The 25,501-nt window shown below is 42.9% G+C and overlaps 5 protein-coding genes across 5 annotated transcripts; 2 read left to right on the forward strand and 3 right to left on the reverse strand.

Annotated features, from left to right (window-relative positions):
- The first annotated feature begins 314 nt into the window (after positions 1 to 314).
- Positions 315 to 3,613, forward strand: LOC135333755 (cortactin-binding protein 2-like). Its single transcript, XM_064528786.1, has 8 exons — positions 315 to 456; positions 1,438 to 1,536; positions 1,874 to 1,972; positions 2,242 to 2,316; positions 2,571 to 2,632; positions 2,689 to 2,747; positions 2,808 to 3,299; positions 3,407 to 3,613. Exons 1-7 carry the CDS (start codon positions 361 to 363, stop codon positions 3,296 to 3,298), a joined length of 981 nt encoding a protein of 326 aa, XP_064384856.1. The 5' UTR covers positions 315 to 360; the 3' UTR covers position 3,299; positions 3,407 to 3,613.
- Positions 3,614 to 4,360: 747 nt separating this feature from the next.
- On the reverse strand, positions 4,361 to 7,087 carry LOC135333687 (E3 ubiquitin-protein ligase HECTD3-like). Its single transcript, XM_064528709.1, has 2 exons — positions 6,059 to 7,087; positions 4,361 to 5,987 (listed from the first exon to the last, which is right to left on the reverse strand). The coding sequence occupies exons 1-2, from the start codon at positions 6,996 to 6,998 to the stop codon at positions 4,471 to 4,473; spliced, it is 2,457 nt and encodes an 818-aa protein (XP_064384779.1). The 5' UTR covers positions 6,999 to 7,087; the 3' UTR covers positions 4,361 to 4,470.
- A 28-nt stretch (positions 7,088 to 7,115) lies between these two features.
- Positions 7,116 to 8,115, reverse strand: LOC135333793 (cytochrome b5 domain-containing protein 1-like). The gene is made up of 4 exons (XM_064528830.1): positions 7,951 to 8,115; positions 7,802 to 7,878; positions 7,522 to 7,740; positions 7,116 to 7,432 (listed from the first exon to the last, which is right to left on the reverse strand). The coding sequence occupies exons 1-4, from the start codon at positions 8,069 to 8,071 to the stop codon at positions 7,202 to 7,204; spliced, it is 648 nt and encodes a 215-aa protein (XP_064384900.1). The 5' UTR covers positions 8,072 to 8,115; the 3' UTR covers positions 7,116 to 7,201.
- A 15-nt stretch (positions 8,116 to 8,130) lies between these two features.
- Positions 8,131 to 9,164, forward strand: LOC135333788 (N-alpha-acetyltransferase 38-B, NatC auxiliary subunit-like). The gene is made up of 2 exons (XM_064528825.1): positions 8,131 to 8,431; positions 8,885 to 9,164. The coding sequence occupies exons 1-2, from the start codon at positions 8,188 to 8,190 to the stop codon at positions 9,118 to 9,120; spliced, it is 480 nt and encodes a 159-aa protein (XP_064384895.1). The 5' UTR covers positions 8,131 to 8,187; the 3' UTR covers positions 9,121 to 9,164.
- Positions 9,165 to 9,406: 242 nt separating this feature from the next.
- LOC135333657 (chromodomain-helicase-DNA-binding protein 4-like) lies at positions 9,407 to 25,323 on the reverse strand. The gene is made up of 31 exons (XM_064528659.1): positions 24,957 to 25,323; positions 24,734 to 24,801; positions 24,499 to 24,576; positions 23,998 to 24,253; positions 23,497 to 23,811; positions 23,089 to 23,252; positions 21,673 to 21,900; positions 21,207 to 21,446; positions 20,855 to 21,072; positions 20,342 to 20,558; positions 20,002 to 20,193; positions 19,649 to 19,785; positions 19,475 to 19,541; positions 19,163 to 19,300; positions 18,819 to 18,940; positions 18,294 to 18,411; positions 17,873 to 17,928; positions 17,561 to 17,699; positions 17,156 to 17,287; positions 16,698 to 16,940; positions 16,257 to 16,491; positions 15,786 to 15,958; positions 15,350 to 15,502; positions 15,027 to 15,144; positions 14,763 to 14,848; positions 14,517 to 14,650; positions 14,276 to 14,420; positions 12,338 to 12,963; positions 11,795 to 11,927; positions 11,479 to 11,674; positions 9,407 to 10,285 (listed from the first exon to the last, which is right to left on the reverse strand). The coding sequence occupies exons 1-31, from the start codon at positions 24,997 to 24,999 to the stop codon at positions 9,534 to 9,536; spliced, it is 5,922 nt and encodes a 1,973-aa protein (XP_064384729.1). The 5' UTR covers positions 25,000 to 25,323; the 3' UTR covers positions 9,407 to 9,533.
- Between the last annotated feature and the right edge of the window lie 178 nt (positions 25,324 to 25,501).

Here is a 25,501-nt window from a genome sequence, read left to right on the forward strand (position 1 = left end):
GCAAAATAAACTGGTTCTCTTCCTCCCACACTACTAATTTAATATGAGAACGGCTGGTATCACAAGACTATATATCTACATTAATTTTGTATGTTCTTTATCACAATCTACAATAATTTGCTCATGTATTAATAAGGTGGCCTGTACTCACCTGTACTCAGTCTGGGAGACATGCAAAAGTGGCATTTTGACTCTGCACAAGCTGCATTCCCAGGCCGAGTTGTTTCTAAAATAACGCTAGTGGCAATTTGAAAAAAATCGGCCTGTCCAGGTCAGGTGGTCTATCTGGTGGTCAAAAGGTCCAAACAAAGGGGTGTGTACGTGTACGTGTCTATTCAATTTCTATTCAAGTTTGTGAAAATGGACGTACACAGTGCTAGTGCTGCCAGTGTTGATGACTTAAGTGCCGTGAGAGATGCCATCAAGAGGGGAGAGGATGTTAATAGTGTGAATAAAGTAAGCTAGTTTGTGGGTATGTAAAGCTGAAGCTGTGAAAGTCGTTTTTGCTCGCTATCATGTCATGCTATTAAATTCGACAAATTTGCAATCTCACTTGATTCCATGCTATACTCAATATTATTTGTCTACCTCTTAAATAAGAGGTAAGGTCGTCAGTCACCATACAGCCGTATTTCATACCACAAAAAAATATTGTTGAGGGAACAAAACCACTGTCATAATACGTATTTGGACTATAGGAGGGTTGATAGGGTTTAGATTCGTCCCACATCCGGTTGTAGGGGAAGGAACTGGTCAACTGCCTATCATCAATTTGTTCTAGTGGAATTTTAATTAGTTACATGTATATGACATCACAATGTGGTTTATATGTTTAGCCAAAGTTTGTGTAATTACCAAGGGAATGTGTGGGTTATGTTATCCTAACAAAGCCCAAATACATGGGCAAAGTATGTCTCTTGACAATGCTTCTGCGGTGAATGGTTATTACCAATTTTGGTCATGAAACGAATCGATGATATATAGGCAGTGACCAATCCCCTTCCTGGTGAGACTGGTCAGCAATTAGTCTAGGTCGGACTATTATGCTCGTGTGCATTTTAATCCTCCGTCGTATAACTACAAGCTAGCTTGCTGAATTATTAGGGTTAGAGTTAGGAGTGCAGTCGCGCTACGCGTATCAATAATGTTGGGGTGTGTCAGAGGGATGTACATGTAATAAGAACATTATTATAACTGAGCTGAAGTCTCCTTAGTACAATCACTAACACGTCCTCCAACTTTGAGTCAAACTGTTACAGTTTACAGCAACCAGAGCCACTAATTTGAATGAATGTGTCCGATGTCCACCACCGCCAATATCTCAATTGAACCTGATTAGAGCCCAGCTCGCTTCGCTCGGAAGTATGTACTTTGTCAGATGAAATATATCACACAAAATAATGTATTGTAAAGTTACTGTTTGCTCTCACTCTTTAGGATGGGTGTACTCCACTCCAATTGGCAGCCAAGAAAGGTCACACTGACTATGTTCGAGAGCTGCTCTCGTGTGGAGCCGTGGTGGACATAGCAGATGAGGTGAGTATCTGATACTAAAAAACTGATGTTTCCATAGGCAGCATGTTTGTGACCATCACATCAGTTGCTTGTAATGGTTGTGAGTAACGGAATTATTTACGTGTACGTACCGTTATTGATATAGCTAGCTGGAGCACGAAACATGTATGTATATAATTATGGTACTGTATAGTGCAAAGTTTTCGAGGGGCTTAGTTTTCGCTATTAGCAATCCTACACAAAAATTAATTCCACGAAGATTGTTCTTTAATTAGAGTTATTAAAGGCGTGGCCTGGGAAGAGCAGTGACTGTCTGGTGTACATTCATATTGTATTGTCACTGTCTCCACTCTTGCAGGATGGGGTCACTCCCCTCATGCAGGCAGCCTTGCATGGACATGAAGATACTGTCAAGGAGCTTCTCTCATCAGGGGCTTTGATTGACAACACTAATAAAGTGAGCACGTGCACTCTATGGAGTACATATAATTTTTATTATAGTTGCATCTATAATGCCCTCAGGCTCGAGTTGTATTAGCTGTAGATCCCTCTTGCATGAGTAATAACCTATACGTTACGAACAGCTTTACGTGTACTATAACCTTTACAGCAGTTTTGACTGAACTGTCATTTGTACCTATCATTATTACCTACCTCTAACCTTAATGTGTACCACTTTACCTTTTACAATGTGCGTCTCATCGCTTAATATCATCATCATCACAGCATGGACAGACTGCTCTGATGTTGGCCTCTAACCCTTCAACTATCGAGCTTTTGGAAGAAGCTGCTAAATCACTTGTGAGTCCGGACCTCAATATTGCATACACTGATTTTGGGTATTTTAGTTTAAAAGTTTGTTGCCCATTTAGATTGAAAATTAGAAGACGATATTTTGCAACGGTCAGTGATCTCATTGATTGGTCTTAACTCTAATGCAAACTACATGCAGCTCCAATATTACACGCACCCAAACAAGCATGAATACGATTACATGTGCCCCCCACACACACACACACACACACACACACACACACACACACACACACATTCAGTCACGTCCACAGTTTGTTCGGGTCCTTCCCAAAAACTGGACAGTTGTCACTGACACAGAAACGTGAGTGAATATTGCACAGTTGAGTCGCTAGCTTCATGAATGTAAGTCAATTTTAGGAAGAAGCAGGTCTACCAGAACAAGACAGCAGGAGAAACCCTCTCCACACCACCTGGATGTAAGTATATACATGTACGTGCTTGTGCTGTCTGTGTATTTTACTTCCTGTGTACTGTAGATCCCCTCCACCAAAGCTCTGCACACCCTGGTGTTACTTTCTATGACGAGCCTCTAGAGAAGAGGTTCACCTCCACTGGTGGACATGCCGACTTTGAAAATGGAGTTGAAGTGACTGTTCCTGCTCATGCTGTCCCAGCAGGAACCTCTGTGGGCATTAAAGTCCAACCCGGCCTTGCCCCCAAGGGTGTGTTTGTGATACCTGGGGGCATTCAGTCTGCAAGTCCGTCCTACTTGATCTCTGGTGAAGGTATAAACGGAGAGGTGACCCTGAGCATGGAGCATCATGTGCGAGTGTCCACCCAACAAGAAGCTAATGACCTCGTTTTTCTCCAAGCTGACTCATCTCCCAAGATAGTCGGTTCAAAGAGTGTCTATGTGTACCGGGAGGTACCGGACGGCAGATCAGAGTTCAATCCTAGAGAAAACACTGGGAGACTGACCAGACGTTTGCCAAAGAAGCAGTTCTTGAAAGTTGGTCTTCGATTTTAAAGTTAGTTTTAATTAATTTTGCCATAATTATCATAATTTATTTCCAAAATGCTGTGTGTGGTCAAACACCACCCCCACAAGTAACCACACATTTGTTTCCACTCTCAGACTCAACCCACTACACACTGACTTGGTCAGAGAATTTGACAGCAAAGAGAATAATTAGACAGCAAGAGTTAGTACATGTAGTTTGTCAACAATGTGTATGAGATTATGGCTTGCACGCAAGTTGGCTTCTTTTTTAGTGAGACGCACTGCACTGTTTTTATTCATTGATTAGCGTAGGAATTTATACTGACATTGTTATAATTATGATTTATCATGAAGTCTGACAGTGGCTTGTACTCGAGTCTGTCAGTTGTAAGCGTTCAAGCTTAGCAGCTTCACCTGTAATAGCAGGAGTGTATGAATGTTGTCTTCATATACACTCCTGGTAATACATGTAGATAGCGCTGAAACCATCTTTGCTGAGACTGAGTGTTTTATGAGGCACAAGCACGAGGACGAGTTGCCTGTATAATTATTGCGGATTCTCATTATCATCACGACTACCCCTTAATTACCAAATTAATCATGCCTTGAGGCTAACGCGACTGTGTAATTAATAAAAACGGAAGGAACTGTCTGTGTACATGTATATATAATTATAGCTTGTGCATTTTTCTGTAATGTCTAGGCGCGGGGCTTTCACAGCTGATCAGCTAGTGTACTCGTGTGGGTGGGCAAGCCCATATAATTTTTATTGCACTTACACTCTAGCTGGTTATCTAGACAGCGTGATAAATATAAATATAAATAATTATCATTATGAACGTTAAAATAATACGAATCTTTATTCCTGGCGTTTTTAATTACTCGCATGTGGTTTTAATTAATTATTAATACAATAATTATTCTGCGTGAAATTATTCATAATTTATAAGGTTTTTAATTACTTGCATGTACAAGTGACATATACGGTTTTCACCGTACCAATTATCTGCAAGTACAAATTTGCAATTAATTATACTTCATTCGCAGAAATAGCATAATTATATACTAATACCCGCGAAAATATATCACTTAAAGGTAAAATAATAACTAATTATCCACATTGAACCGTATAAATCAATAAGTAATGCTATATAGCTAACTCAACAGTATCTACCTAACTATAAACCTACTACAAAAGTTTATTCCCATGGGGACATGTCTGTATCTATAGCAACACAGTTATAGGCAGCATATCTCAGTTTTTCCACAGCTTCTTCCACATTTCTGTACTTTGGCAGATAAAGGGTGTTAGAGCAAGTGGCTGAAGTTGGTAATTTTCCATTCCCAGATTCTGCTGTATCAATGTAGACAGTACACGGTAGGCGTCTTCTACCAGTGATAAAACGAAGGAGTCGACTTCGTTCTTCATTCGTGAATTTTTCTAAGGCATCCCACATCATCTGCACTCGAGAGTTGTTCTCTTTGAGGTCACCTTCATATCGTGCCGACCTTTTCATTGCCTCAACAGATATCTCCGGATTTCCACACACTCGAATTTCGAGCTCTTGCCAAGTCAGCAGACCAAGCACTTCAGAGGGAATTACCTTCACAAGGCCTTCTCGGATCGCATTAATTTGTTTCTTTGACTCATCCATACGCGTGACCTTTACCATTTCACAGTATTCTTTTCGGTTGTCGTAAGTGACTAGCTTTTCAGCGCCTCCAGGACATAGTGACACTGTTTCACCATCGCTGAGGACAGCTGTGAACTTGAGGGCACCTTCAAAAGACGATTCGAATGTCTCACGGCTCATCGTTTCAATCGAATCAATTAGCTTCAATTCAGCGGAATCGACAGAGATGTAGTCTCGTGCCCAAGATACAGGATCCTCAACAAGTTGCTTCCAGACAAACTGTGGCAGGGAAAGGACAAGACTCTCCTGGCTTCTTACCATGGCACCCATAAGCTGACCAACGAATTGGTATTGAGAGTACAGCGTACAGCTCGGATTTGGAATGTAGGCGTCCCGATAGACATTCGAGGAGTCCTGACTCTGGTTGGGGCTGCGGATGAATAAAGGAAGAGATACCTCCACATCTTGACTGCTCGGACAAAGTTCTTCGGCAACATCAGCGAGCGAGTCTCGAAAACCACCTCCTTGGTCGATGATTCCTTCTAGAGCGAACTTGCACTCCCACCACTGGCTCCAATGACCGGCCCACTGAAAGGTGTAGCTTGACGGTTTGGTGTGCTTCTTGAGCTCTCTCATAATCTGAATAAATACCGTCTTCGTGCACTCGAGGTCTTTGGATGGATCATCTTTATGTTCTTTAGCGGCAATTCGATTTATGAATAGCACAGGCCTTGAGGGGGAGCTGGTACTTGTGGCACTAAGTAGCTCCGAGACGATAGTGTTTCGTTTTGAACAGAGGGGCCATAGTTGACGAATCGTTCGTATGGTGCTATCGAGTTGGCTGGACATGTTTTTGACCCTTGGGAGAAGGTACATCAAATCCAAGTTGAGCAAGTGTGCAGCTCGTTTTAGGGCCAGTCCTCGGTAGAAAAGTTGCTTTGGAGAGAATGGCTGGAGCTTTGGGAAGCATGCAATTCGATCGTCAGTAAACGTATCTTCAGGGAGGGCTTCAGATTCAAGGAATATGGGCTCAGCCGAGTGGGTTTTAACAGTCACGCCACGAATCCTTGTGTCAATACCACCTGCAGAAAGTGAAAGTAGAAAACATAAACACATGTACTGACCACATGCATGCACACATTGCTTTTTTTACCTTGATTGCAGGATTTGATCCACACCTCAATTACAGGGTAGCACACAGACAGTGGGGTTGTCAGCAAGTGGAGATCCTTCTTTTCGTAGTCACGCAGACCAAAGTTTTTCGATCCAATGTTAACCAAGTCACCAATAGATCCGGCTTTGATCACAACACGGCGAGGAAGGTAGCTGCCATCATCTGGATCAACATGGAGAATGAATTTCTCGACTAGCGTGCCTGGCTTCATGTGAAACCGGACCCAGTGTTCTCCTTGGCTCCCGTCCGATTCCCAATATTTTTCTTCGAAATCAGGATCCAACATATCGTTCACACCGTCTTCCTCAGAGGATACCTCAACTTTAGAGAAATGCTCGCCACCTTTTCCTGCTGAACCCATATCTGAGATCTTTAGGTACTTTGTCAGGTATTGGGCTAGCTCCTCATCCGCCTCCAGATTCCAACCAGGTGGGGGAGTTTGCAAAAGTGTCATCTCTTCTTCGTCACAATTCGATATTTGCTGGTTTTTGACTATTTGGAGTGAGCACATTCGTTCAACCATTTTTAGCCAGATAGTAGGTACATCACTCGATTTTTTGCTCGAAGAAGACGTTTCGGAAACATGCTTCAATTTTCCTTTGATGCCCCATTTTGACGGTTGAATCAACACCCAGCCTTCGTAGGGAGTAACTACTTTCATCCAACCTCCTTCGTTAGTGAATATCGGCAATCCAGTACATGTGAACTTGCCATCGGAAAGCTTTTCGATCAATTTAGAATCGCTTTTCCTTTCTTCGAAAACTTTCAATGAGTCTTTCGCTTCTGAGAGTTCAAAAACAACTTTCTTGGGCACAAAACAGATAGGTCGAGGCAGTGGATTGCCTTTCTTCATGCTCTCTACAGTATTTGTTAGGCATCGGATCCTTCCTAGCCGTACACGGGCTGGATCAGCAGTCATTTTGTACCAAAAGCGCCAGCAAAAAAACAAAGACAAGTGATCGAGAAGACCTTGCCTTGTTGTGTAAAGTGGGTGTGTCGTGATATTAATTTTGACCAATCATTACTTTTAAAGGGATGATCTTTACCATCATTATGTTTTGTTCTAAGGACCCTTACCAAAACGTTGTGCATAAACAAAATAACATAGACCACCAAAAACAGCTAGGATTCTGTAAGATCGTCATTGAAGTACAGGCTAATAGGAGGGAGGAATTCATCCTCGTCCATTCTCAGTTCAAAGAAATCTTCACTTTCATCATTGATTCCATTCTCAAGTAGTGTTTTGTTCATGTCCAGATTATTTCCAAAGTACTTCCATGTGTAACTGCTGGCATGTGAATTGTATGGGAGATACCTTTTCAGAATATCATTCATTGTCTCCTCTGCACAAACCTGTAAAGAAGAGAAGGGCAATTAATGGTCCCACATAATTATTGGAGGTAATCTAATGAGATATTACTGTATAGCTAGTTCATGCATACCTCTACAGTTTGTTCCTGTAGTGTGAGTGTGTTGATAATGCGTATATGCCTGGTTTTCTTCGATAAAACTCCAACCAAGTACTTTTCGTCCTTCCACCAGGGAATTCCAAAGTTGTTGGGCCAGTCTGAGCGTGGACAGGATGGGGGCACATGAACAAAGCGGCCCATGGGAGTGTAGGGGAAAATGCATCCAGTTATTATATCCACATGTGTCTTCAGCTGCATGGGGTGAGAGGCGATTTACGGTTTGTTGCTGTAACAGATTTTTCTACACACTTACATCTTTTGTTTCTTCGTTGAACCAATGTGAAATATCTTTGCCAGAACTAGCCACAATCGGTTTCAACAAGATGTCACCTGAGACCACCGAGAACAGAGACAAATTAATTAGCGATGTCAATGATTGTTAATTTCAAGTGTTGGCATTACCTGAGAACTGATCACAGAGTGGAGAGAGGTCATACACCTTGCCTAGATAGGATATCCAGCAGTCAGACGGTACGTTGTGAGCTGCGACTTCACTGGGAGTGAAATACCTCGTTGGTGGCATCTTGGATAGGGAAGTAAGGTAACCATAGCAACTGAATGTTGATTCTAAATGAAACTCATCTCAAAGGTCAAAGAGCATGCAGGCATATAGTTTTTTCTATTCAACGCCCGCCAGTAATGTCTGTTCCAGATGTTGTTGCTGTAAACCAATCCGATACTACTCCACCTGTGCCCACCACTAACACAGATGCAGCTAAAAGACATCAGGAGGCCAGGGACCTGCTGTCGGGATACTTAAACAGACGAATGCGTGTTTTTCTGAGTGATGGCAGAGTTATTATCGGTAATTTCTTGTGTACTGACAGAGACAGCAACTTGGTCCTGGGAAACTGCGAAGAATATCTCAGCCAAGATGACTTGAGTAAGTATTGAGTTGATCCACCTCATCTAGAGAGCTTCTGTAGATGAATAGATTTGTCATACTCGACTCGTCTTTAATGGATTTTGCCTTCAGAGTATACTTTACAATTTTTCTAATAGCATGGATAAGAGTGCAATATGAGATTAATAGCACGAGTAATAATTTAGCAATATATAATGGCAAGGCTTCTAATTGCACAAGGCAAAGCCAAGTGCTTATTCCTCTAACCACTATTGATTTTTAATCGTTTGTAGTACGATGCAGCTATATATAGTTCTCTACAATGCAGTCGTTATTCGAAACAAGCCCCCGTGACGATGTGCAATTTCTGATATGCTGTTAATCGCACTGCTTTGACTGTACAAATTCCAGTGCACTATATAGTACATCATAATTATAATTATCTACACAATTGTATGTAATTATAAATAATGATGGTTTGTTCCCCTGCAGCTGATATGCTGGTGGAGGGCAGTACCCACGTTCCTCGTCAGCCTCGTACAGTCGGGCAGACCATTGTACCAGGACATCACATCAAGAGTCTCTCCATTGCCAAAGACCTCCCCGTTCAGAATTTCTACATAGAACCCACAACTAGCAGTGCGTCAGCCAGTCCTGAGTCAAGTATAGAGCCCAAGCCCAAGAACACTGAACAATTGGATGATAACTGTACTGATACATGTACTTGATATAATTATTTTTATTGAACATTTTTCATGCATGGTTAAATTGGTACACATTCGTGTGAAAATTTATACCATAATTATAGCAGGTATATACATGCATTTCAAGGGTATAAACTTTCGTGGCAAGACAGTTAGAAAGTTATAGCAGAATAGCAGCCTTTAATTCTGCAGCATGCATGAATAATTAAATTCGTGGGTATAAATATTCACAGTAGATGCTTAATCAGTGAAAACCACAAATATTTATACCCTCGAAATATACCCGCTATATATACGGTAACTTCAAACGTTTTACATGAACAGTATAATTTATGGAAGATCAAGATAATTGAGTGTGATCGAATATAGTGACAATGATAATGTGAGAATGATTACCACTGACAACAGTATAATTAGAGAAGTACCAGTAATTAATGTCAGTCAATAGTGATAATTGAACCTCCTGGTTTGCCAGATGCCGTCAGCTTTCCTGCCCCAGAATTTTGTACTGCTTGAATCACCTGTGGCTCTTGTACGACGGCCATCTGTGATCCCACGGGCACACCAGAAACTTGAGCACCTTGTTGTGGCCAGTAGACAAGTTGCTGGGACGATCCTGATACAGGTACCAGTTGCAAGGTTTGGTAAATACCTCCACTATTGCTGTCCATGTAAGCTGTGGGCACTCCTAAAGTGTAGGCTTGTTGTGTGCTTGTGTTGCTCGAAGGGACTGTTTGAATGACTGTAGAATGCTGAGCTGTCTTCGAGCCGGATGATGCTGCACCATATACAACAAGACCTTCAGCGGTCTGTACCAGTTGAGATCCTGCAGGCAATTGTATAGTTTGTCCACTGGTTGTCAATTGTCCTGTCGTTATAACTTGTCCGCTAGCTCCACCTTGTACGATTTTACTTTGTGAGGTGCCTTTCTTTTGAGTGACAATAACGTCCGAACGTTCCTTCTTGACTATTACGTTAGTAGGGTCTACTGCAGGGGCTTTAGTGATAACAGATTGTGTGGTGGCAGGCCCTGCGGTTGTGATGGAACCACCTTTGGCTAGTTTGCTGATTGTCGAGATCTCGTCCATTTTAAGTTGTCGGCTGACGCTCTGAAGCTTGCCCAGCTCGCTGGGTAGTCGAGTCACATCCGCCTTCATCTCAGTAAGTAGTTCCTCCATCTTGCTGAGAGCTGCAGAAAGGAAGAGTTATCGTAATGTTCAAGTGGATACTTATATGACATCAACCCTGTAGTAGCCCTTGGATTTCAAAGGGCTAAAAGCATCTTTTAATTGTGAAAATGCACGATCCTAGCACTCAAAGTTACCTACATGTAACATAACAGGCCAAATTTCTAGCCTCCTTCGCAGCCTCTCCTTTTTCTGTTCTTTGTCACAGAAGAGAAAATTGGAGGAACAAAGAAAGAAAGAAGGAAGCAACTAAGAAAAAGGAGAGCCTGCCTTGCTAAGTCGCGTGATCCCCTACTGACGTAGACAAATTTTAACGAGCGTGGGCGAGAGAAAACCTAATACCGGTAACTGTCCTCCCACACAGTACTTGGAGCGCATTTACCAGGAACATAATCTGTTATGAACAGTACAGTACAGTGCAGTAGAGTCAGCCTTCGTGAGACCTTTAGTCAGTAGAGGAAGTATGAAAGACTAGAGTAGAGTAGACTATACTGCTGTAATAATTATATCTACTAATCAAGTGGGTCTGTTCTGAACTCAAGAAAAAAAACTGAGCTAAATTTAGATATTTAGTCTCTTTAGTCTTTACTAGGTAAGCCCTCGTCTACGATGTCTCCACGTTTGATTCTGGCTTACTATCTACGATGCTAACAGCTTTTATTTAGAGTTTGCAATGCGTAGGCATGCTGTAGCTTTTTGCTCTGTCAGGCTCCGCCCAGCTAGTGATTGCCCACGTTCATTTTCACTCGTCTACCACTCGTTTACCGTCACGCGACTTAGCAAGGCAGGCTCTCCTTTTTCTTAGTCTCTTCCTTCTTTCTTTCTTTGTTCCTCCAATTCGTACCGTATTTTATCTTATTGAACTACAGTGACAAAGAACAGAAAAAGGAGAGGCTGCGAAGGAGGCTACCAAATTTCAGGAAGCAGTTAAACCCATGCCTTCTCTTTGATAGCTTTAGTGACATACAACCTTTGTCTTCTTTAGCTACATACTGTGATTTTCACGGAAAGACCGCTATCAGGGATTTAATTTTCGTGGAGTAGTTACAATAATTATACATGTACACTGTACATGTATGACCCCACTTACCGTGGGTATAAATGTAGAGAAAAAGGCAAATGTTTATACCCTCGTCGTTGAAATTATTATGTCTGCTACATACGATATTATTTATGATAATTATAGCCAGCTGACCTTTCTTCATAAGGAGAATGGTGTGTTTATTCTTGTTCACAGCATCTGCAATCAGTGGGGCATGTCCGTCAGCCAGACAGTCGAGGTCCGTGAAGCGAGAGTGGAGCATCATCACATGATTGTTGGGGTCCTGGACCAGTCCACAGTTGGAGGCTCGATGCAACTGCTCTTCTATCGCTAGAGCTTGCTCCAGCAACTGGGTGTGTAGGAGGGATGAGTTCTAACTTCTAAGTAATACCGAGAACTTTACATGGTAGTTAGAATACTGCCAATAGCAAATCCTCTTCTAACACCTCTTACATCACAAGGCACTTACTTTGAATTTCTTGAGTAGGAACTTGGCTTTGAAGTCTGGCATGCTTTTATCGAGAGGAGCGTCTGGAAATGGTTTGTTGAGCAGCATAAATCGCACATCGTTGCAAATCTCAGTCCATCTACAATAGCCAAGACTGACAATGGTTAAGGAAACAATTGATGATGTAGTACCATACTGTGATACTGTACGAATGTGTACATAGCTACAGTATGTACATGTAGATTAATGTAGAAAGATAAAATTAATGTGCAACTACCGTATTACTAGAATGTTTTGCGAGCATTAAACATTTGCAAACTTTGAGAGGATTGATCAATTCGAACAATAAAATCCGCAAAACCTAGTAAATACACACAATCCTTGCCAGAACGCAATAGTTAGATCGCAAAGGGTCAACTTTTCTGCTGATTTGGCTCATTTGCAAAGGTTTTTCACCCGCAAAATATTCTAGTAATACGGTACAATGTAATAGTCTACATACAATGTACTTGACTGTATTACCATACAGTTGTACATGTATAACAACAGAGATAGTGAGGATACGTTGTGACACCTTTCAACAACCAATAGTCGTGTCTCCGCCCCCATACACTAGGGGAAAATCCCTTTGTTTTCTCCTCTCCCCAAATGTTGTGGATATCAGTGAACCCTCCGTCAGCAATATTGAACATAAACTTCTGTGTGTGTGAGATTGGGAGGTGGCCGCTCTTCTCTGGAGGACCAACAATTACCGCTGGTTTAGGAGGATCTTCTGGTGACTCAGTGCCATTTTCTTTAGTGCTATCATCATCACCTTTAGAAGGAGACGATTCTTTCGATGTTTTTGGGCTGCTGTCAGTTTTACTAGTCAGTAGTAACTTGATTGCCTTGTTTGAGGAATCTGACTCTGGAACTGGAACACAGGGATCAGACTCTGCAATGGGAGTTTTGGTTGTGGACTCAGATGTATCCATTTTTGGAACACAGGGATCAGACTCTGCAATGGGAGTCTTGGTTGTGGACTCAGATGTATCCATTTTCTCCTCGGTACCACCTTCTGACGGCTGTACCACGGTAGGGACAGGGGTAGGGGCAGGGGGATCAGAGGGGGGATTGGTGGGTTGAGCAGACACGACTGGGATGAGCTCTGGCATACTGTGGGTCCCGTTGATATCATCGTATTGCTCAATCTGTAGCAAGCAAGGAGTAAGGATTTACGTAAAGAGTTAGTGACACAGACACTGATAACAATCTCTTTCGGCATACACAACACACTACACAACACACTAAAAAAATTTGACATTCTAATACCGTATAGCGGGTAATTTTCTGGGGGGGGGAGGGGGGCAAAATATTCGTGGTTGAGCAGTATTTAGTCCCTTCGGGGATAATATTTTCGTGGTTGCTGCTTGAACTGCAGGTAAAGGTAGCAAGGTCGCTTCATTCGTGGGTAAAATATTCGTGGTCAGAGCTTCAACCCACGAATATTTTTCCCCCTGAAAATTACCAGCTACAGTAGCCCTCATATAAAAGTTCCCGTTGCGTTTCAGTTGCACGTAACGTTCCCGTTTTTACGGAGTCAGAAAACGCTAACTAAACGGTAGCGTATTATTCATAAACGCACCGTAATTACCTACACCGTTCTAGGAGAAAAAACGGGTGGAATTTGCTGAGTTAGCAATAATAATTTTTATTCTGTGTGTACTAAGCAAGCTACAAATGTACTAACTTCTCTAGTGTAATCCAGGGGCATACAAATAGCACTGGGAATACTGCAGAACTTACATGCAAGGCTGGAAGAAGATGAGAAAGTTGGTAGTAGCAAGTCAAGTCAACCGGATCTCTCAGTCTGGAATCTTAGATACAGCTACATTATATTATGATCTGATTGTACTATTACTTTTGTTGAACACTTCATTATAAATTATACACGATCGTATACAATGTCCTGTATCATTAAAACATCATGTCAAATGAAGAATAACAAATTCATGTACAGTGCTATAAATATAAATATAAATGTTCAAACTAAATGTCAGTAATTATTCTAACTAGATCTAGCTCGCCTTGACCTTGCTTCTTAGGGATTCTGTACTTGCTCCGTAGCTGTTTGTGAAGGATGAGGATTCTTTGTTTAGTAGAACAGTTCACCAGCTTGATTTCTTGGAACACTAGCCAGCTAGCTACGGAGCAAATCATGCAGCTACACGTGCGAACGTTATTTCAGAATTAAAACGGTTATTTCCGTACCGTATTAAATTTTAATGAGCTGGCTTCCGTTTTCATTCCGTTTCTACGCGAACCGTTGTACGCAAATTGAACGGTACGGAACGGGAACTTTTATATGAGGGCTACTGTATACGGTAGTAAAGATCTACATGTACGAAACGTTTCGTTCTACAGCCAAACTTGCAGCATTGACACCGCAACTACTTCAGTGCCTGAGACTACATGTACTTGTAACATTGTACTAATTTACATAATTATGTCACGATAACTTACCTTGCTCTTTACGAGTCTCAGAATGCCTATTCTGGTGAGTGTGTTTTGTCTGGAGAGGTTGTCTTTAGGAACTCCATCAGAGTACGTGTCGTTCTTACTGTCCTCAGGCTCACACAGGTGACGCATGAACAGGTTCGTGTACGCCCTACACAAGCCAAATAGAAGTTCAATACACACATTTCGAGGAGCATTAATCTACATAAACATTGAAACAAAATTCTAATTTAAGGAGAGATCTTACTCGAAGGCGTTGTTTGGTATGTTGGCGAGATCCTTGGACCTCCACTTGGTGTGGTAGGCGTCAGAGGGAGGCATGCCGTACCTCATCACAGCATTCACAAACGACTTGCGTTGGCGAGGGTTGAAACCAAGTACCTGTGTGTGTTTGTGGAAGGGAGGGGGGTCAAAGTACAGTGTATATAGGTCAAGCAAGTATCGATCCTCATTCACTAAAATTGGCAATAGCTACTGTGTACGGTACACTCACATAGATTGTATCGTTGATTTTGGTGACAAGAGGAGGGAGAGTTGTGTCCTTGGGAGGCTTCACCTTCTTCTTCATAGCACCTCCAGCTGAGAGCGGGAAAACACAACGAAAGTATAAGTACCAGTGATGAGTATAAATGCTAAGTCAAAATTTCTCCAATTAAAGTACAGGTACATGTAATACACATGTATATCAACATGCACAAGATCACTCCCTACATGTACATGTACGTATAATTACTGGTTAGTGCCCTACACTCCTCACCAGTGAATTCTACTACATCATCGTCAGAGTCGTCCTCTGATACCTCCTCATCCGACTGCTGGTACGAGGACTGGTCACTGTCATGCCCGACACCACCACTAGCATCAAGGTAGTTCACCTGGGAGGAGGATCAATATAACAGCTGCCTTGAATTGAGAGTACAAGTATAGCCTTTGGGTCCTCGTAATACAGCGGATTTTTTTTCTTCATAATACCACCTCCAGCTATTAATACGCTGTAAAATAATCTCGATACTATAAGCTCAAATTAAAGACAGTATAAAAATGTACAGGTGTACAACTACGTGTAGTCATCATTCTTACTTGTTTTCGAACCCTCTTTCCCTTTCCCAGCTTTGCGGCTTCAACCTCTGCCTGTTGCTCGTAGTGATGGCGCAATAGCTTCTCCCAAAAGTCTGGGTCTGGTTTCTGACTCGTCTCTCCCTCAGCCGTTAATATCTCAGTCTCAGGTTCCTCCTAGGAGGGGTGGGGAGGGGGGGTGGTTACACATACACACATTAACACACTGTGTGATATCATACACACAACCTTTCACACATGTGAGATCTCAAACCTTATTCCACCTATAGCCTAGCTATTACTAAATTTACAACCGTTCACACACCCACACCACCCACATTCCTAACATCACCTACACCACTCACACACCACCCACACACCTGGTCGGTTTCCTTCATGACGTTTCACACACCTACATTCCTAACACCACCCACACACCACTCACAAACCACCCACACACCTGGTCGGTCTCCTTCATGACGTAGCTGGCCACCTTGAAGGAGCTGAGGTAGTCATTAGCGAGGAGGTTCTCACTCCCAATGGCCCCGTCACTTTCTCCCACCACGTCCATATTGCGATCCAACAGAGCCTCGATGGCTTTGTCGTCATAATGGATAGAGATGTCATCATCCACTACACACAGGGGAAAGAAAAGCTATGTAGTTAGTGTACACGTAGTACATGTGTAGCTGGGCAAAGATCAGCCTGTTAGCAAAATGGAGTTGAACTGCCCGATAATTAACATTGCACGTAAATGCACTACTGTTAATTATGACCAGAAGATGTCATACACTGTACATGTACATGTTTATACACGTGTAAGGTCGCTGATAAATACTACATAGTTAACAAGTACTGTATATAATTATGTGATTGCGTATAAGCACATGCACTGAAGAGCAATGGAGACACGACTACTCACTCCACTCACCATTTTCGTGCTTGAAGAGTTCCTCGGTACCAAACCTCAGGATATCGTCAAGCTCTCTCTTTGAGAGGGCGGGAGCGTTGGCCCCTTGTCCCATCCCCGGTCTCACTACCAAGTGGGTCAGCATCATCTTGCGTTTAGCCACCTCTGTGATGCGCTCCTCTACCGAGCTTCTGGTCACAAACCGATAGATCATCACTTTGTTGGACTGCCCTATACGATGGGCACGACTGAGAGCCTACAAAGGAGTGCAGGAATTACAACGGGGAAACAGACCGTGAGACAATAAGCTTAGCAATCTACGTTGTCTACGACATACATGTACGTGTAATACGTACAGTATATCTTGCCTCCATAATTATATACAAAATGTATGGCACATTAGTTTCGCTATAATCTTACCTAAGGCATAAATGGCTAGTGATATACAAATAGAATGGGTACCTGTATGTCATTGTGAGGGTTCCAGTCCGAGTCGTATATGACAACAGTGTCAGCAGTGGCCAGATTGATGCCCAGGCCCCCAGCACGCGTGGAGAGTAGGAACACAAACTGTTTAGAGCCAGGTGTGTTGAATCGATCGATGGAGAGTTGGCGCTCTGTGCCCGTGATGTTCCCGTCGATCCTCTCAAAACCCATGCCCAGGTATTCCAGGAAGTCCTCCAGGATGTCCAGCATACGAGTCATCTGCAGGGGGAGAGTGATAATTAACATACAAGTACATTATGTATACATGTAAAATTAAAATCACAATGTTACTTCCATTATTACATGGCGTTCAAAGCAATAGGATTCAACACTCTTAGGAACACTGTGTAAATACACATGTATATATTTCTGTTAGACCTTGAACCACACAAAACCAAAAGCCCTCGTCAAAGAGCTGACATTTTGAGCTGTACCTGTGAGAATATGAGAACTCTGTGACCCTGTGTCCGCAATTTCCTGAGCATTTTCTCCAAAACGATGAACTTTCCGGCAGCTTTGGTGAGCTGAGTTCCCTCGTACCAACCAGTGGCAGTCAGAGCAGCCTCCTGTGAGGGGGAGGGGTAGCAGTGCATGTACATGTATGTTAGGTTGGCGGTAAATGTATAGATGGCTCTTAAAGCTTGCGTTTGCTGGTCATAACATGTACATGTACGTACAACACGGCATGTCAGTGTTGGCAGCACAAAATATAACAAGGTAATATACATGTACAACACACGCATTACACAGTGGAGCATACAGTACTGTAACAGCGAGTTATTATTATTGACGCTATACTGACACTACCTGCCATAACACTAAGAGTACAGTTGGCTCACGTGTGATGCTGTGGGGAAGAGGTAAGGATGGTTGCAGCACTTCTTGAGGTCCATCATGATGTTGAGCAGTGATACAGGCTGAGCCCCGCGTGTGTTCAGTTTCTCAAAGTTACGAGTCAGAATCCAACGATAGTACTTCCTGCAAGCGGGGAGAGAGAGAGAAAGTATGCATGTACACAAGTGAAAATGGCAGAGCTAGCAAACAACTTAGTAATTAAGGATTGGAATTGAAACATAATTATACAATAGACAAAAAAAGTTGTAGAGCTACACGTATATGTACATAAAATAACAAACGACTTGAATATTCACTTTTGCATTGGGCTCAATTCCACTCTAACAATCAGTTCCCTCTTTGGGGGAATGTTCTGAAAGGGAATGACACACATTAAAGACACATTACTACTTAATACTGCCATTAATACATGTACAGGTAGCCTTATGAGGGGGGTGGGGGCTGGGAGACTGTATAAAATTGCATCTGGTGCAACAGGCACTAACAAATTGTATTGTGGATTGTAAGTTTTGGAAGTACTTGTAGCAATACAAATACGCCACATTACTGTATGTTGTGAGATGAGCCTAAGCTACAGTGTACATGTATGCTACAAAGTTGCACAGTACCAAATAATACTGCGTGCAGTCAACAATGCCTTTGGGTGCCTAGTTTATTGAAGCTTGAGCATTCTCCTTTTTAATAATGAGGTACTGTGTGTACACAAGCCCTTGTTACCTTGAGAACGTCAGCCTTGAGTCTCCTGAGCAGATGAGGGGACAGGAGATCGTGGAGCTTCATCACCTGCTCCTCTTTAGAGATGTCTTCAAACTCGTCCTGAAAGTCGTCCAGAGAACTAATGAGTGTGTGCACAGTGGGAGGGACAAGGGGTGGGGTTAAGACTCACGCCTAATGTACCCAAACTGTAACTTGAGTTCGGATTGACCATTATCTCCAAAAAAATTAATTTGTAATAATGATATGGAATATGGGTGAGACAATGTGAGACGAGGCATACACTGTGTGATGTCGCAGATCTTTAAAGAATTATTTATTAAGAGCTCTGCACAAATACATAGGCTGTTACACGCAGGCTATTTATACAAAACCAAAACACAGGAACACTTTCTAGAACACTGGAAATATGCAACTACAGGTATGCAACTTCTATTCCTGTTAACAAATCAAGGGGGGTGTTCAACTGAAGGCCTGAAAAGGATTGTCTACGGGTCCCTGTGTACAGTGTGCATTAGTAGTGCTCACTTGAACTCCTGGGGGTTGAGAAAGTTGAGCAAGTGGAAGAGCTCCTCCAAGTTGTTCTGTAATGGAGTCCCCGTGAGCAGGAGCTTGTACTTGATGGCATAGGCACTCAGTACTCGGAAAAACTGCAGCAGGCATTTAGAGAGAGAGAGGGCAAGTGAGCACATTACATGGTTAGCAGTCACAGTTCTATCTTTGGAAACTATCAATCCAGTCAACACTTAAATCCCAAGGTTATAACTTTGGATATAATATACATATCATAAATGAACTTAGTTACTGTAATATCAAGGTGGATACATAATAATGAAATAGAAATTATAACTGTAATATATGTATATAGTGACCTTTGACTGGTTGTTTTTGAGTCTATGAGCCTCGTCCACGACCAACACCTGCCAGTTGATGGAGCCCAGTACAATGGAGTCCACACTGATGTACTCATAGGATGTCAACATGACATGGAACTTGCACGGGGCCTCCTTCTACACACACACACACACACACACACACAGGGGGAAGGGTACGAGGTGGTAAGATTAGGAGATTAACATATATATTATTATGTATATAGCGTACAACACCTGCGTCCAATCAGGTTCACTACAACAAGCACGCTGCAATAATAGAATCACAGGATCACACGGATTGACAGCTACCTTCATTTTGAATAGCATCTTGCTGCTTTTCTTAACTGCTCCCTCCATGAAAGAGAACTCATTTTCCCTGCAAATTGATACGATGTTCTTGAGGGTACTGAAGTTTAATAATTATGCTCAACTTGTCTTAACAAGCTGTTGAGATTGCTTCACTACAGTCACATGCACGCTCACCTGATAACACCTCTGTTTTCCTTGCCTCCAGAGTAAGTGACAACGTAGAGGTCAGGGGCCCACAACTCGAGTTCCCTCTCCCAGTTAACGATGGTGGAGAGGGGTACAGCAATCAGGAACGGCCCGATGGAGTAGCCCTGTGAAGGGGGGGGTGTGACTATGAAAGGGGGGAGGGGCATGACTGTGGGGGTGGGCTGCTATCACACTATAGATTATGTACAAGCAACATGCGATTAAACTCTGACACTATATAAATACACATTTACAAGAACAGTTTAGCTACACATGTACACACGACTGTGCGTGTGTATATGTCGATATATGCATGAATACAGGTTATCATATACACGAACCTCCTTGAATAGAGAGTTTAGGAATGATATAGTTTGTATGGTTTTCCCGAGGCCCATTTCGTCTGCCAAGATAGTGTTGGTGCCCTGGAACCAGGAGAAACGCAGCCAGTTGAGTCCCTCCAGTTGGTAAGGGTGCAGCTTGCCACCAGTCGAGCTGATGAATGCAGGCTGCTCATCGTACTTCTTGATAGGCTGCAAGAATGAAAAAGAGGAAAGTTACATGTACACGTACATGTAGGTAGATTGTCGTGTACTACAGTGGAGAACAGTAAAGAGGGGCAAGAAAACATATCGAATATGCAGAGAATTATAAGACATTCCTTTGAATTTTTGCTCATACCCCTTTCCCTGGTACAGTCTTCTCTTTGCGGCCTCTCCTCTTATCCTTCTTTTCTGATTTCTTTGGGTCCATGGCCTTCCTGAGTTTGTTGAAGTCTTGCACGGCTTCCTCCGCCCCCCTCAGGCCACAGTCTGCATCCAGCGTCTCCCACGTTGCACTTGTGTACGGCAACTCTTTCCACTTGACCAGATATTGAGTGCCCTTACGCCCGCTAACTCTACACCAGGGGGGGTACAGTTAGTGAAATACTAAATGCACATGCAGAGACACAAATTACAGAAACACATAGCGTACATGTACATGGGCTACCTTTACACATTTAGTTGCTATTTGGTTTTGTCCTTACAGTACGTATGCTTGCATTAAATCATTATATAAAACAGTCATTATTTATGCTTACAGTACAAGCTATCGTCTCCAAGGTTACATCTTTACACGTCAATCAATAATTTACCAAGGCAGGATCAATAATAATTATAGAAAGAGCACACCCACTAAAGGCATACACTGTACCTCTTATTGATGACCCTCTGTATCTGCAGCCACTGTGGTCTCACTCCAGCACTGAGTAGCATCATCTCCAGCTCCTCCATCTGTGAGTCTTGATGGGAGGCTGTACTGCGTCTCTTGTGTCTTCGCTGGACGTGGGGAGGGAGGTCCAGAGTGGGAGGAGTCTCCATGTCACGATGACGTATGTACGGACGCAGTGTGAGCGGCTGGTGAACATCAAACTATATAGTGCGTGTGTGTGTGTGTGTGTGTGTGTGTGTGTACAAACACAAGGGTACACGAGAATCATGTCAGAAAAATGAATTATGAGTAGACTAACTACATTTGTACAATTGCAGCAGACAAAAATGTATACCCTGATTTCATCGATCCACGAGTTTTTCCAATGTGATTTTCCGACCCATTTGACAAAGAACTCTCGAAACCTGCAGGTGCTACATTTGCTGGGGGTCTTAGTGGGACTTCCCCCCTCCCCCACAGTCATCACACTGTCGTCAGCATCTTCACCACCATCACCACAAGTGGCTGAGGGTCTAGGGAGAGTGACCCAACGCCAAGCATAGATCTTCTCAATTCTACCATCCAGGGGCTCGGCCTGCATGTGGGGGGGAGGGGGGATACATGAAACATGTTATCACTACCATATAAAATGTTATCATAAATATGAAATCGGAACAAGAAAGTGTTAGTGGTATAAGCAACCATTGGGACATGCCTAAAGGCCTTCACGTACACATGCTATGACACTCAGTGTATGCAATCTTCTAGGGTGCAGATGTATACTAAGCATAATATCGCCCACCCATTCAATAATAACTCACCTCACAGCGAGGACACACCCACTCCCCATCGGGTATGATCTCCATGGGGGGTATGAGGCACTTCATGTGGTAGGTCAGCGGACACTGGTCACAGCAGAGCAACTCACCACCGTCCTTACACAGGTAACAGTAGTCGACATGCTCACCCTCCGAGTCAGAGTGGGTGGAGTCTATCTCCATCATCTCCTCGTCGTCCATCTCATCATCCTCCAGCTGGCTCTCACCAATCTGTGTGTGGGGGGGGGGGGGGGGAGGGTTTGCATAGGTTAGTTAACTGGTATGCTTCCATGATGTCACCCTGACCTTGGCCACTTCCTGGGTGATAAAATTTCCCTTGGTGTACTAAACCGACAATACTGTACCACAATGCTTATCACAAAAAACAATGTACACATGCACATGAAAGCAAGAACTACATGTATATGGAAACACGCAAACATCTTAGTGTTGCAAAGCTTTAGGGACCAGGAGAGACATAATTAATCATATAGTCTTACATTTGTAGGGCCATTTGTTACATAATATTACTTTATTGAGTATACCCAACAAAGGATAAGGATTGATAAAACAGGAAGAAAAGTGCACTAATCACTACAAATTTAGATGGTTTCTGGTGGCCTATTATTACATCTTAGATATTACCTTATTGCATACCCAAAAGATGAGCATTGGTAAAACAGGGAGAAAAGTGCAATAATCATTACATGTAGATGGTTTCTGGTGGGGCTCAACTGAACCTATGCTTGACTGTTATAAAAAGGAGTTCTATATGTATGAGCCAGCACAAATAACAATCAAGAGCTCACTTTAAATCAGAAAGCGTTTGAAAGAAGAAAAAAACTGCAAGACGTTTAATAATTATGAAGATGTTGATAGCTCCACTACTCATCATTACACTCTTCAAAGTGGCTAGCTGCAACCCCATTGACTTGGCTAGTCTCCCACCACTCCCTGACGAGGACACCATCAATGCCATACAGAAACTACAACCCATAGACGTGGCCAACCTCCCTACGAACTTTGTCCCAAGCGACACAGAGATCTCTCTCGGTGATACTATACTGCAAACCCTAGCCGACTTACTGCTGACACTTGAGGATCAGCGGAGCTCTACACAAGAACAACTAGGAAAAGACTCACTGACTCCAGAAGATTTGCTGACACTGGAACACATGATCGCTATGAATGCATTTCAAATAGGCAAGTGGTCTTTTATACCAACTGAACGTTGATTTTTGTATCAGTAAAAGTACACCGTACAGTGAGCAACAGCATACTTAGGTAGAGTATATTGACAAATTGTTAGGGATAAAGGGACAAGCTCAATATCACAATACCTTGGTCTCAGCTAGTCCACCCCCCACGAGTATAACCTAGTATATCTACAGTGAGCAGAGGGGGGAGACGGTACATCACCTCGGCAAAGTTGATGGAGCTGGTCTCGGAGTCGGCTTCACCCTCTTTCAATCTAGACAGCCTCTCGTCTCTGAGGGGCTCCCCCCGATCACTCCCAGAGCCCTCGTCCCACGACTCCAGACTCTCCGCAAGGAAGATTGGGGAGTCCGACTCACCAGATCGACCTGGGGGGGAAGAGGGGTATATGGACTGGAAATGGCTCTGCTATACATGTCATGTACACTTTCACTGGGCTATACCGGTATATTACAGTCAGGAGTGCATAAATAGGAATAATATTCCAACTCCCACGCATGTGGTACAATGTAACTAGACACTGTGATTGTGATGAATAGAGGTGTTGTGTAAACTAATGGTCTGAGCAATACCACAATAGTGCTCCTACTACAACTCCGTATGTACATGTACCTATCATTTTGATTTTCATAGGGGGCACTTTGGGCCCACTCTTGCCCTTCTTGCCTTTACCCTTCGCAGATGGCGCTGCTTTCTTTTTTCCTCTTGACCGTGTCGGCTTCCCAGTTTCTCGAGAGTTGGAGGAGCTAGCTGGAGAGTCTGCATAATCCAACTCCTCTGCGTCCAGAGTGTACGCACTATGAGAAATGTTTTTAGCGGCTCGTCGTCGTGATGACCTCCGGCCACCCTCGTCTTCATCGCCCGCGTCATGACCGTCCTCCCCACCCAGCGTGTCCACCTCTGAACGACGACGCCTTCCAGTACTGCCTGTACACAGAGAAAAAGCCACTGGGTAACGTATCGGTATACCAAATTGATTGAAGTATTTAGAACATTAGAGAAGTGAAATTGTTGTGGTAATTACATGGCGTATGTATCGATCGCTAAATTGTTAGATGCGGGTAATTATGGTAAAAAAAAGCCCACACACTAGTCTAGTAGCTAAGAGCTCACCTTGCTTCCTTGAGGCCTGCAACTCTTTCCACTTCTGTAAGATGATTGCGTTCAGCTCGAGAGTGGTTGCCGATGGATACTGCACCCAGAGAAAGTGTTTCATGTGACCTGTGAATTGAACTTTGGTGGTGGCCTTGAGTGCCTCAGGGGGTAGGTCCGAGAGGGAGTCTGCGTCCGACTCATCCGCTCCAGCCCCCCCAGTGTCTATCTGAAGCCCACTCTCAGGGGTACTGCTATCTCTCCCTCGTAAGTCATACTGCATGGGTACAGAGAGAGAGTTTAAAGTTCACTTATTAGTACAGGCATTTTCTTTAACACCCATAATTGACAATGCAGGAGACACAGCATTTTGTCATAATTATTTGCATGTTACCATAGTTTTAGTGATACAATACGCTTGCATGCAGGTGTATAAAACGATCAGAAATGTTATTCGTGTATGTACATGTACAGTTGTTGTTGTCAGCTGCAATCAACAACCATGGACGAATAGTTTATCACCTCTTGCAATCTCTTAGCTCCAGGTTGTTGCTCCTCCGGTGTGGAGTGGCTGGAGGTCTCTACAGAAGCTGCACGAGACTGCACGAAAGGGAAGAGTGGAGCTAGAGATATTGCTGTAGTGTGTTCACTAGATGTACATACAGTGGAGTATGCAACAACATTCAGCTGCAATGCATGGCTGCATGCATTATTATACTATACTGCATCATGCACAAGTCTAATACATGCTACTCACACTGCTTGGAGTAATACTAGAGGTCCTCTTTCTGCCAAGCTTGATGGAGAAGGGTTTCATGGTTGCCACTGCACAGAGCATACACGGAGAAACAAGTCAGTAAATTGCAGTATACGGAAAATAAAATGTTGTTGTTGTCTCGAATATAAGCCGCAGCATGGCCGTCTAAAAGTAGGCATTCTGGTCTCCATGCACAATAGGCATACACTTGTAGCTAGCTCACCATTGAGTGACTTGTCAGAGTCTTTGCCTTTCGCACTGGACATCTTGGGTATTATTGAATAGCATAAATAGGACAAGAATTGATTTGAATATAATGTTCAATGGTTCAATCCTCCATTTTGTTTCCCAAAAGGGCCAGGTCTTGTTTGGGTGATTGCTGATTATACTCTCTACTCTTCAACTTATAATACTTGAAAATGGCACACGACAAACTGATCGTTTCCTCTGAGTCGATTTATGATGCACTTCAGTGATAATTCTTCTCCTTGGATATTGAGCTTCTCACTTGCTGGCAAACAGGCTTTTAGGGATCCACCATTAATTTACCACAAGACAGGAAAAAGATGTAATCAGTACTTACAAATAACTGCCCAATCAAATTGTTCCATGCAGTCATGTGCACAAAACATTAAAGACCACACCTTTTGTGGTTTCCATGTGTGCAATTTCCTAACCACAAGAATGAATATTTGACACAAGTTTAATTATTGTAGCTAAATTTTTGTTTATGATTAATATTCGTTAACCACAATTTTAATCATGGAC

Source organism: Halichondria panicea, chromosome 3 (genome assembly GCF_963675165.1).
Source record: "Halichondria panicea chromosome 3, odHalPani1.1, whole genome shotgun sequence".
NCBI classification, from domain to species: domain Eukaryota; kingdom Metazoa; phylum Porifera; class Demospongiae; order Suberitida; family Halichondriidae; genus Halichondria; species Halichondria panicea.

What these genes read in the sequence shown, in the direction of transcription:
- LOC135333687 (XM_064528709.1), bottom strand. Translation starts at nt 6,998, where the DNA reads ATGACTGCTGATCCAGCCCGTGTACGGCTAGGAAGGATCCGATGCCTA. An exon ending in GATCAAATCCTGCAATCAAG is followed by an intron (nt 5,988 to 6,058) that starts GTAAAAAAAGCA and finishes CACTTTCTGCAG; the next exon opens with GTGGTATTGACACAAGGATT.
- LOC135333755 (XM_064528786.1), top strand. Translation starts at nt 361, where the DNA reads ATGGACGTACACAGTGCTAGTGCTGCCAGTGTTGATGACTTAAGTGCC. An exon ending in TGGTGGACATAGCAGATGAG is followed by an intron (nt 1,537 to 1,873) that starts GTGAGTATCTGA and finishes CCACTCTTGCAG; the next exon opens with GATGGGGTCACTCCCCTCAT. An exon ending in TGATTGACAACACTAATAAA is followed by an intron (nt 1,973 to 2,241) that starts GTGAGCACGTGC and finishes TCATCATCACAG; the next exon opens with CATGGACAGACTGCTCTGAT.
- LOC135333793 (XM_064528830.1), bottom strand. Translation starts at nt 8,071, where the DNA reads ATGCCACCAACGAGGTATTTCACTCCCAGTGAAGTCGCAGCTCACAAC. An exon ending in ACTCTGTGATCAGTTCTCAG is followed by an intron (nt 7,879 to 7,950) that starts GTAATGCCAACA and finishes CGGTGGTCTCAG; the next exon opens with GTGACATCTTGTTGAAACCG. An exon ending in TACAGGAACAAACTGTAGAG is followed by an intron (nt 7,433 to 7,521) that starts GTATGCATGAAC and finishes TCTTCTTTACAG; the next exon opens with GTTTGTGCAGAGGAGACAAT.
- LOC135333788 (XM_064528825.1), top strand. Translation starts at nt 8,188, where the DNA reads ATGTCTGTTCCAGATGTTGTTGCTGTAAACCAATCCGATACTACTCCA. An exon ending in TCTCAGCCAAGATGACTTGA is followed by an intron (nt 8,432 to 8,884) that starts GTAAGTATTGAG and finishes GTTCCCCTGCAG; the next exon opens with CTGATATGCTGGTGGAGGGC.
- LOC135333657 (XM_064528659.1), bottom strand. Translation starts at nt 24,999, where the DNA reads ATGTCCAGTGCGAAAGGCAAAGACTCTGACAAGTCACTCAATG. An exon ending in CTAGTATTACTCCAAGCAGT is followed by an intron (nt 24,577 to 24,733) that starts GTGAGTAGCATG and finishes CCTTTCGTGCAG; the next exon opens with TCTCGTGCAGCTTCTGTAGA. An exon ending in TCAAAAACAACCAGTCAAAG is followed by an intron (nt 18,941 to 19,162) that starts GTCACTATATAC and finishes TGCCTGCTGCAG; the next exon opens with TTTTTCCGAGTACTGAGTGC.